The sequence below is a fragment of the Haplochromis burtoni genome, unplaced genomic scaffold (assembly GCF_018398535.1).
Source record: "Haplochromis burtoni strain Fernald_Lab_line unplaced genomic scaffold, NCSU_Asbu1 Contig_652, whole genome shotgun sequence".
Lineage (NCBI taxonomy): Eukaryota > Metazoa > Chordata > Actinopteri > Cichliformes > Cichlidae > Haplochromis > Haplochromis burtoni.
The window spans coordinates 86,252-98,430 of NW_024583013.1; the positions used below are offsets into that span (position 1 = coordinate 86,252).

Below are 12,179 nucleotides of genomic sequence, written 5' to 3' on the forward strand. Positions count from 1 at the left end.
TCTGACACCTGACAATTTTTTTTTTGACAACTGACACCTGACAATTTTTTTTCTGATACCTGACAATTTTTTTTTTGACAACTGACACCTGACAATTTTTTGTCTGATACCTGACGATGTCCTAAAATGTACACCGTACAGAAGGCAGACAACTCTAACAAAGAAACCAAAAGACTAGAAATGATAAATAATGGCAAAATCAAAGTTCAATAATATTGTAAAACTGAAAACTCTGGGTTGACGACCCAAACACCCTAACATTCCCTCGTTTTACCTCGTTTTGTATTTTATGTTTAATCAGCCATAATGAATGGCTCTCCTTTTGTTTAAACTCATTTCTGTCTCCTTCTGTGTCTGCACTTGGGTCCTCCTTCACAGTCTGCTTCTGCAGACCATGACAGAATTATGGAGTACTGGGTGGGATTCATACTTGTTTTGCTTCCTGGTTGGCGTAGAGTTTTTGTGTGTGTGATTTGCTTTGTTTTGTTTTGACTGATGGGAAATGAACTAATTAACTGATAAAAACCCAGAATGGATTTCTTTTTCTTTTCTTGTGAATGACCTGAATAACAATAATTACTGATTCCAATGGGAAATTCATGTCTGACATAGCTCATCTGCTATATGTATTTGAGTTAAAAATATGTGGGGGCAAATTATTTTCTGCCTCTGTCTGTTTTACGTTATAGAGAGTAGAGTCTTCTTGTAATGATGGGATGTTTTTGTTCCATAAAGATATTCGTGATCAGGGTTATTCAGGATGGCTTCTAACATATTTAGATTGCATCTCTCCAACACCTTCCCCAGTGTGTCCAGTATGACTCCAATTACAGAGCCAACTTTTCTCACTAGTTTGTCCAGTCTCTTTGCATGCCTTTTCTGATCCTTCCTCTCCAAACGGCATAGAACAGCACACTTGTCACCACAGGCTGACAGAACAGCACCTGCAGCAGTTTACTAGAGATGTCAAGTGATCTTAGTTTCCTTAACAAAAAGAGGTGATTTTTCCCCTTTTGTATAGTTTGTCTGTATCCAGGGACCAGTCTAGTTTGTTGTCTAGATATAAACCTAAATATTTATATTTTGTTACCATCTCTATGCCCACCCTAAAAACCTTGACAGCAGGAGGCCTGAATCTTCAGAAATCTACTATCATGTCCTTCGTGTTAGAGACTTTAGATATAAGGTTGTTTTTGTGACTTCAGTTGCTGAAAGTTTTTGAAAGCTTCCCAGTCCATTCCTGATACACACCACAATGGAAGTGTCATCCAAGTATTTCTGAATGGGGTAGGTATCAAATTTGTATTTGAAGTCTGCTGTATATTTACAATGTGAAATCTAATGGAGCCAGGACAGTCCCTTGTGGAGTCCCTGTTTGTGAGATGATATGTGGTGATTCAAGACCAAAGTCTAAAAGAAAAGAAAATTCATAGAATTCAGCACTAACTTTTCAAAACCTTTCGATGTACTAGGACAAGTGGACACAAATAATGCCACCAAATTGCTTTCTACAGCATAAGATGGAGTTAAATGTACCTAACTGTTATAAATCAAACAAACAAAAAACACAAGTTAATAGATGGACATGTGGTCAGCAGTTTGGTTCAGGGGTCTTATCACAGTAAGACAACTCTGGGTTTAAGTTGGCTGAGACTGATCTGTGTGAAATTTTCATATTCTCCTTGTGCTAGCATACAGTGACCTGCATATACTCTGGCTTGTTTTCACAGCTCAACAATCTGCATCTTGGGTTGATTTGTTGATTCTTAGCATGTATGGCACTCATAGGGTGGTACACACCTGAGTGCCACGATAAGGCTCTGTGTAAATAAAGTGGTGCATAAATATGCGTGAATGTTTGCTTGTAACGTGGCTTGGAGTAGTTAGTAGAACTAGAAAACTCCTATGTAATTGACAGTCCATTCCATTCCAGTTGGACCCAAGTCAAATATTCTTAAGCAGAATACTATCAGGTATGTACACTTTTTACATATGTGAATGGAGATATCCCTAAAAGTGAAATTTGCATTCCTTTCTTTTTTAGATGTGGCCAACTGGTTCCCAAAAAACACAGATGCCTCTTATAACCTGTGAGTATGCATACTGCTCCCTGTTCTGTGTCCTTGCTGTTAAGCATAACATTGTTCTGTTTTCCATAAATGGAGTTCCTCTTCAGCATAGCAACTGTCAGATTTGGACTCAGTCTTTACAACTAAAAATAGCAGCTATCGTTTATGAATAGAGGGAAGTTTTCCAGTCCATTATTTTTTGTTTCATTCTCAGGTCCAGAGAGGAATATGGGTGACACAGACGTACAGCGTAAACTTTTTAGATGAAGAAAGAACAGTTTTAGATATACAACGTATTGCAAAGTTACTTCACAAAAGTGTGAAAAGTCACCCTCATATTTAATTTAAAAAAGCAACAAACATTTAAAAAAACAACAAGCCAATTCTCTGGGTTAGTAGACTAAAAGTAATATATAGAGTCCTGTGGTGCTTTGATGCTTTTTATTTTATATAATGAGATTGTTATTTTCAGAGGTTATTTTCATGTCATCCACATCACTGATCCTTGGACAGTCACTGCACATGACCTAATAAATAACCTAGTTCTATCAAGGCTAATAACCGCCAAGGCTCTGAAAAAAATGTCTCTCTCCCAACTGGATAAAACATTTAATTGACCCAGAAGGAAAAGGATGTAACTTGTGACTTGTGGTCTAAAATCACTCAAGGTGATTTTTAAGACTAGGAAAGTGCTATATAAATGCAAATGCGTTATGTTTTGAACAGGATATGTTTGAAAGCAGTCCATTGGATACACTTGACAACAAGCTCCAAACTGTGCAGCATACTGCCTTAGCCTGAGGAATGTGTCTAACTGCACTGGTTTCCACACTTTCTGTTAAAGGTGTGTTACGGTCCGGGCCATAATTCGGATCCCGGTGGCTGTCTTTTTTTGTTCTGTGTTTAAAAGTCTACAGGTCATTCCAGAGCTGACGGCTGCTGATTGGCTTCCTGATCAAGTGGCTGTTTTGAAAAACCCTCTCCAGCAGTTGTCTCGGGACAGCAACTGACAGCAGCAGCAGATCCGTCCTTGGCCTCCAAACTCTGTGACTTTTGTGCACATGTTTTGCTAAGGACTGTTGAGCTTTGTAAATAGATTACTTTTCACGTGTAAATGGGTGCGGAAGCAGATGGGGTGAACTGCCTTACTATTGTCTGTAATGTTTTCTCCTTACTTATTCAGTTAGGAGTAGCGCTTGACTTTTGTTTGGTTTTTGTTTCACCTAGGGTTTAGATAGCACCTCCATTTCTGAATAAGCTTGTTTTGTTTGTTCTCCCTAGAGTTAAGCTTCAGTTTAGACAAAATAAACCACCTTTAACTTGTAAATCGGCTTCTGTGTATGGTTTTGGGAACCAGGGCGGTGTCACTTTGCTTTTAACCCTTATGTTGCGTTCCGGTACCCCTACACCAGGACATAACAGGCGTTAAATATATTAAACAAAAAGTGACAGTATTCTACAGTAATAACAGACACTGATGTTATTAGAATATCATGTGTATGTGTGTGAGAGATACAAAGATACAGTAATTGTACTGCTGTGGGTCATTGTAAAGAAGCAATTGGAAGGAACAAGCTCCTAAATCCCTCCTTGACACACTGGTTGCCACAGCCTGTCGCTGAAGGAGTTGCTCAGTGCTGTCAAAAAGACCTGCATGGGGTGGAAGGTGTTCTCTAACAGGGATGACAGCTTGGCCACCATGGTTGACACCAAGCTTTTTCTATTTTTTGGAGCTGTAATAGAAAGTGCCACCAACATATGTTTTTATTTTTATATTGGATTTTGCATTTGCTACTGAAATGGTTTTTGCTACCAAAACTTCTGTTGACCAGTGCTGTTAAGATAGCATTTTAAGAGTATACAACAAAGAGAAAAGAAAAGAAAATGCAGTAATGGAGTCATTGCTCGTTCCTGTAAATATTGACACTGGCTTGGTACCCATCAATGACATCTTCTGTTTAGGTAGCCATGTAGGGAGGTAAGACACCATAAGCAAACCAGACAGAAAAAGAGATGGAACAAGAGGAGTATGAAAACACACTTTCCTTTTGTAGAACTTGGTTTGATGTGGTTTGTTAATGTGTGTGTGTGTGTGTGTGTGTGTGTGTGTGTGTGTGTGTGTGTGTGTGTGTGTGTATATATATTAGGGGTGCAACGATATTCGTATCGATATTGAACCGTTCGATACAGTGCTTTCGGTTCGGTACGCATATGTATCGAACAATACAACATTTGTAATTTATTTTATCAACTTTCCTTCTGACGATGCTGTCTGTGTTGAGCGCTCAGTGAATCTGTGTTCGACTACTCCGCCTAGGCTGCACTGTCGAGCGCAGATCCACTGAGCGCTCACACAGACAGCATAGTCAGAAGGAAGAGCGCAGGGCAAGCTAGCGAGACAGAAGTTAAGCTCTCCTTGCAACAGGCAAATTGAACCTCATTCAGATCTGGCGTTTGGAATTATTTTGGTTTTCATGTGACGTATGACCCTGAAGGTAAGCGAGTCATGGACTAAAGTAAAACAGTATGTTGGATGTGCCACGCAATGCTCAATTACATGGGTGGGAACTAGTGTGTTAGCGCAGTTAGCTCGTTAACGTGTTGGCCGTCTAGCCCCATGCACGGAGCGATCGGCCTTAGCTCGTTAACGGAGATTTGCCGTGTTGTGGCGTTAAGGTCATTTCAACGAGATTAACCTGAAAGCACTAGTGGGACCACAACGAATATGACTGCACATTTACGCCGACATCATCCTAGTGCAAAGACAAGTGGAAGCAGACAAAACTTAACCATTTTAGTTTTCTATTAAAATTGTTTTATTGAAAGAGATACTTGTGATGCTCTACCATCTCAGCATAGAATAATTGAATATTTTCCCCTTAGCTGTGATGCTCATGAGTCTTCCACCTGTGTGAAGCAAGATTATTTCTTGTGACGTTCACACTCTTTAGTCCAGCTAAAAACAGAAATCTGCTTGATTGTTGATCAGGTGGTTTCCTGAAACCAGATCCTCATTCTTGCACACATGTTGTGTTAAATTTGGAATGTGACGTCACTGAAAAGATGATAGCTTCTCCACCCTACTGGAAAATACAGTTGGTATACTTATAGCCAGTCACACGTATGGATCAATTCTGTCAATAATGAGGAAGAAAGAGGGGATGCAAAATCAAAAGACGAACACAAAAAGCAGCTTTATATGTAAGCTGTGATTCTCTCTGTGGGATTATATAATTATATCTGGTATTAAATCACTGTATTCTTGGCAACCTATTGCCTGTTCAACCATCCTTGGGGTGACAGTGAATTCATAAGGGAATCATAATGTATATAAGTATGATTCCATCAAACTTATTTACACAGATAATGAAAAATTCCATAGATTATGCCCACTTTGCTACTATGTTTGAAGGTTCTCCATGCATGATCCCTGTTCTGTAAATACTTATATCCTAAAATCATTGGCAGTTTCATTATACTTCAATTCCACAGCCTGCTGCTACGTCTAAACTACAGATTATATGACCAGTGAATTATATTCGAATGAAGCTTAACTGTTTAAGATGGGAAGAATGTGGATTCTAAGTTACACATATTTACACCAGTGAGTCATACTTGTATGTCCATCCATTAATGAATAATAAGTAAAGTTCTGGTTTTCTGTTCTGAAATGTAGCTCTTAAACAGCACGAGTACAAGTGATTGAGAGACTGACAGCAAAACAAAATGGTTGCCAAGAAGCATATAATGTCCAGCAGAGTAATATTTAGAGATATTATAAAGGAGCAATTGTGAGGAGTTGGCTAATTACATACTTTTATATACAAAATAAAATACCTAATCACACACATCTAAAACAAGAGGCAAGAACTCACCCCACTGGAGAAAACCAGAGACATACTTCTCCCTTGCAAAGGGTGAAGAGTAGAATTCCTGATAGACGCCAACCAGTAGATCCAACAGTGTTTGGAGTCCAACAGGTCCTGTGGTCCGGTGGCCCTCTGCCAGATCAGAGGCACCTAGGTCAGGCCCCGCAGACATTTTTCCCAGGGGGTGAGGGCTTGGTTGTTTGTTTTAGTGCTGTAGTGAAGCCCTGGTGTCCATGACTTTAAATGTTCAGTTTGCAGTTTCTCCGGTTTGACTCTTTAAAATTATGTCTATAGTAATGGCTTTCTCCAGATCACGACCTAATTCTACTGCAAACCCCTCCTCAATTGCCTTTCCTTTCTAGCTGTTCTGCTTGATCACAGAACATGAGCAAAGGTTTTCATACAGACATCCTCTTTTTTATCATATTCTCTATCCCTCCCTCAGTTTACTGTCACTTACACTCTCCCTCGCTTGTATGTCTGTCAGATGCCTGGATGTCTGTCGGGGTCTCTCCTTTTTCTTCTCTTCCCATAGCCGTGCGTCTGTTAAGCCTGCAGTTTCTCCAACTCTGACTCAACACCTTTTTTGGTCTGGATCTCCCTCTCGCTGTCTTTCAGCTGCCCCTTTTCAAAGTAATCCAAAGTTCCTACTGCAACAGTTTAAGGTAATAGCAAAGCACTGAACTGTTCAGAAACAATTCCTCTTTTCATTTTGTGCATTAGTAGCTCTTTGTATTACCAGCCCTTGTTTGCTTTTATTCCCTGTCCTTCCTCTTGTGATAGAGCAAAGAGGAACTGCTGACCTGAATCAGTTCTAGATTTTGCTTTTGTTTTGAAAATGTAAATCTCTTATTTTGTCAACTGTCCAAAATCTTTTTTTAGTTCTCTTCATTTTTTCTTCTGTCCCACCCTTCTCGCCTCTCTGTTATCCTTCTCAGTTCTCATCATGTCATATTTTTGTCACTCATTCTCTCAGGAATGCAGTAGAAGCCGTTTCCTCTCATCCAGTTCAATGGAGTTGAAAAATTGTATTGTTAGGGTTAAAATTGTTTGTTCATCTGTTACTACTGTTTGTATCCCTCTTTTGTCTTTGCTGTAGTGATCTGTCTGTACTCTCTTTAACAAGATTTTTTTTCTTGTCCCCAACTTTTCCTTCTTTGACATTCCAAACAACCTGCCTCTTTTCCTCTCTCTCTTTTCCTTTTCTCCCTTTTCTCCTCCTTATTTATAAATACACTCACCTTACACTCAACATCACATACATTATATATATGTGTATATATGAGTGAGAGAGAGAGAGACAGTCAAGCCTATAATTATTCATACCCCTGGCATATTTTGACTTAAAGTTGCTTTTATTCAACCAGCAAGTGTTTTTCTTTTTACCAGAAATGACACAGGCATATGTACAATGTACAAGAGGCATCATTGTGGGAAAAAAAATTCTCAGCTTTTGACATTTGAGCGAAACGTTTTATGTCCAGAATTATTCATACCTTTCACAGTAACCTATAGATAAGCCTTTATTGGTTATTACAGCAATCAAACACTCCCTATAATAACAGACCAGCTTTTTGCATGTCTCCACAGGAATTTTTGCCCATTCTTCTTTAGCAATGAGCTCCAAATCTTTCAAGTTGGAGGGTCTTCTTGCCGTCACCCAGATGTTTAGCTCCCTCCACAGATTCTCAGTTGGATTCAAGTCAGGACTCTGGTTGAGCCACTGCAAAATGTTAATGTTTTTGTCTCCTAACCATTTTTTCTCTACCTCAGCTATGTGTTTTGGGTCATTGTCGTGCTGAAATATCCACTGGTGCCCAAGGCCAAGTTCCTCTGCAGACTGCCTGATGTTGTCATTGAGAATCTTCATGCATTGCTCTTTTAATGGTCCCATTTACTGTGAATAGGTTCCCTGGTCCATTGGCTGGAAAACACCCCCAGAGCATTAGGTTCCCACCACCATGTTTGACAGTGGGGATGGTGTTCTTTGGGTTAAAGGCTTCTCTTTTTTCGCCAAATGAAGGAAACATAATTGTGACAAAACAATTCAATTTTTATTTCATTTGACCTATGGTCAAATGACCATAGGTTTACACACCCACATTCTAACCTGAAAATATGATTAAAGTTTATTTTTTGACCCAGAAAGATTAATAAGAGTAATTTTGGTCGTGTCCAAATTCATGGGCTGCATCCTCCTGAGGCCGCATTTGCAGACTGATTACGTTACAGCGACGCGCCGAAGGCTGTAAAAATTCGTAGACTCCTCCGAATGCAGCCGACAAATTTGTCCTCCTTTCCCCCGAATTTGAAGGATGGGTCGGGTGTGTCCTTCGTGGCCTATCACATCCCAGAATTCATAGCCAAACTCCAGTTTCCAATAATGGCGGCTGCTACTAAGTTTTAAAATTCCCCTTCTAATCTTTATGGGTCACAAAATAAACTTTTAACATATTTTCAGGCGAGAAAGTAGCTGTGTAAACATCAAATATCTGCTCGATTTACCAAGGTATTGCATATTTGCGAAAGTGCTTTGACTTTTCGGAGACGTCTGCTACTATTAAATTCCGGTTCTTTTTCCTGAATTCCTTTGCCGACAGAGAAAGACTGGACTCAGTGGTCAAGCTCAAAAAAATCATCTTTATTGTACATTTCCGGAAACGGAGAACTGTAGACACGAACACGCACCCACAGTTCTAAAAACATTGCAAGCCAAAAGGTGTATATATAGTTCTGCTATATGTCACACACAGTTTTGATCTGGAGTGCACTCTGCTTAGTTTCACTTTCTGTATGCCACGCTTCCTGTTCTCTGCACAAAGCGTGCAGTCTCCTGTCAGCCTCCGACCTAGTTTATACTCAAAGTTGGCCCTCTCTTAAACTGGAAGCAAACTATATTAAAACAAGTAACAATAAGCACTAAATATATATTTATTTCTTACACTACCCACCAGCTCGATAGCTAGCCGGGAGCTCGAGGGTCACTGAAGCCGCCGAGAACGGCACAACTCCCGGCACATCATTTTTAGATCACCGCAGACTTTCGCTACACAGGTTAAACGTAATATATTAGTCACTTAGACAACCTAAAAATGTTATTGTCGGGCTTTTTTCAGTGTTTTATTTGTTCGTGAGTAAATCCGTTTGGGTGAGATTAAAGTTATTAGATTAGATAAAATAAAACTTTATTAATCCCCCGGGTGGGTTCCTCCTTGGTTTTTACACAGCTGAATAAACGTCAAACAGAAACCTGATTAAACATAAGTATGAGACAGTCGAGAATTTACGCCAGTGTCCTGTTATATTTTAGATAGCAAGGAGCAGACGGCCGAGTTTATTAAACTCCATCGAGACAGCGGTGACGCTAATTAGAAGGCTAGACTGTCCAATTTCCCCAGCCTTTTACTTCGGGCCTACCCGACCTTCTGAGGACCCGGCCCACATAGACCGCGAAGGCCGGGTCCTCAGGAGGATGCAGCCCATGAATTTGGACACGACCTTTGTTGAAATGAAGGAATTACACAGCGGTCTTTTCCTGTTTCATATGTTAGCTATGCTCTTTCTATTTTTGGTAATTCCATGCTGGTGGAAACCCAAACAAAACACGCATTAAGAGGCTGTAATACCTGTGTCTCAATCTCGCGGCCCATGTCACTCCGCAGCCCGCATAATGATGTGACGAAATATTTTTTTAAATTATTGTTCAAAAAATTATCTAATATCTAATATGGAGGCAATAGGCAGAGTGTTACAGGCATAGACCTAAAGAATGTAGCCTCATGGGCCCAGTTGTAAGTAAGCTATTAAGACTCGACTGTATACTGTGTTCGTGTTTTCCTCCGAAACAATAAGTTCAGTTGGAGCAGCCTTTCAACGCCTCTCTCTGTCTCTTGCTAGCAAAGTTGACCCAGACAACAAAGTAAAGCTAGTTTTCGGCTACGAGGCCAACACGGAACCCGACGTATTAGCCCTTTACTACGGTTCGGAGCTGCAGACCTGTTTTATATACAAATAGTTTTCTATACAAGATCGCTGTAAAAAGTGCAGCCGTACCTAATGTCCACCCTACTGTTACTTATTTTATATTAAGATTTAAAAATCTAGTTGGTATCGGTATGGCAAGTAGCCTTCAGTAATAGTAATAAATCACACAGCAAAAGTACATGTAGTTGTAAAAAGCATGATAATACAGTATATTAAGTAATCCAAAGTATTCAGAATACCTTACTCTCAATGAGTTACGTAACGGAATACGTTACAAAATACATTTTGGGGCATGTAAAGGTAACCTTCCCAACACTGCTATTGGAGTATGGAGAAGTTTATTTTAAACAAAATAAAAGTTTTGGTTAAAAGTGATCTGGTGTTCACCAGGCACAGGCTGGAGCACAGGCGTCAACAAGTCCAGAAACCCAACGGTCTCAGTTTTCGGCAAGGTTCACAGTGGAGGTTTAGCCTGGGAGACCATGGGCAACGAGGCCGAAGAGCATCATCAAACCCAACCATGGGCACCAAGCAGGCATCAACAGCATCCAGGAAACACAGACACACAAACAATCTTGGGAACAATCCAGGCGCTGGTCGGAAAACACCAGAAAAATGCCTTAGGGAAAACCTCAGCTTCACCAGCCGAATCCTCCTAAGCTACAGCCGAAATTACACCATCAAATTAAACTATTGGAAGTATTCTTTAAATTCAAAATTGTATTATAGGTCTTATTGATCTTGATCTTATTTTTAGGCAACGTAATGGCTTTTACACACGTAAAATGCAAAATTTCATGTGAAGAGACATGCCGACTGAGTCTAATATCAGGATGAATGCCCCTTTTCAGGGTGTCATTTTCAGGGTCTATATGAATTTTAAAATCAATCAAACTGTGGTTGATTCCTGAGCTGGAGTGGAAGAGGGGAGTGCTGATTCTTCCCTTTCCTTAACTCATAACATATTAACCCTGCTGTAGCCAGGTTTCTGTAAGGCAGCATAAATCAATATGGTGATCATTTATTAAATCGTTTACTAAAAGGGGCTTAACATTAGAGATTATTGTCCACATTTCACCATTTTATTCTTTGGTTCAGCTGAGGATTATAATATTCATTCTTTTTATTTTTTTCTTTCTGCTGATTTTTGGTTGGTTTTTTTGTGGTCTGGGAACTGGGGGTTTGCAGATGAGATGCTCCAGAGAGAGACAGCTTCTCGCTCCCAACTCGGGACGGTCATGTTTTATAGGGTTTATTAAATTTGGCCAGATTCCTAGAAATAAAAGCAGCTCCGTCCAAAGTGGGATGGATGCTGCCTCTCCTAACAAGAGGTTTCCCATTGGTCCAAAGAGCTCACCTCGTTTTTTGGATGCAACTCAAACAGGCAGCACTTTAAGGAGAAATCAGGCTAAACATGTCACTCCTGGTCTGAGTGGGGCAGGGACATGAGAAAACGAGCCCAACATTTTGATGCATGCTCAATCATCCAGGTAAGAAAATCTCCAAAGGTTGATTCTGTTCATCTGGACAGTGTTTTTTTTGGAAGAAACGTTTCATCACCCATCCAAGTGACTTCTTCAGTCTCTGCAGGTTTCCCCAATCTTATAAACAGAACATTTGCATAATGACTGAAACCAGCCCACTGAAGGAACAATGGGCTGGGAGGTCAGTTCCTTCATCATAATTATGCAAATTCTCATGACCATTGATCAACAATCACTGATCAATGGCCATGAGTACCATTCACAGAGAGTTGGGGAATGGCTGTAATCCCAGCATTGTAAGATAGCTTCAGATGCCGACAAAACAGGATTACTCCTAAAATTCTATAAATGAGCTCTTTCAGTTAAAGGCTTCCGGGCAACAAAAATCCTCCAGAAGGCACAGCACCAGCTGCTTAATGAACGGGTGAGGCAAACAAATTTTACCATTGATGTGGGTAGGTGGGGATGGTGCACAGTATTGCTAAACCAGAAAGACTATCATGAGAAAATTTTGTCACTGCTCCGTGACGAAAATACTTATGAGCCCCTTAAACGAGACCCAGGAAGTGGCTACAGGAAGAGGGTGATAGACTGTCTGAAGCATTTAGAACAAGACAAGGCTATTGACCGGACCTCATACCTCAGGCTATACCCAGGGGAAACTACACAAAGTCTGTATGGTTTATCAAAGATACATGAACAGAATGCACCTTGAAGACCGATTGTCTGTATGATCAACTCGGTCACCTATAACATCTCTAAGTTTCTGGCTT

General features: G+C 40.2%; 1 protein-coding gene across 5 annotated transcripts in view; it reads right to left on the reverse strand.

The window, feature by feature from the left end:
* The window catches only part of LOC102297706 (DM1 protein kinase), a 92,433-nt gene extending 85,715 nt beyond the window's left edge, over window positions 1–6,718 (reverse strand). For 3 of the 5 annotated variants that reach the window (XR_006053156.1, XM_042215061.1, XM_042215062.1), the window contains exon 1: window positions 5,945–6,714. Coding sequence is in view for 4 of the 5 variants with exons in the window: in XM_042215061.1 (XP_042070995.1) it covers window positions 5,945–6,110 (166 nt within the window). In the remaining variant the exon portion in view is untranslated. Of the gene's footprint in view, window positions 1–5,944 lie in introns of all 5 variants that reach the window. The other 2 variants (XM_005950810.3, XM_005950809.3) reach the window with 1 other exon arrangement.
* Window positions 6,719–12,179: the final 5,461 nt, after the last annotated feature.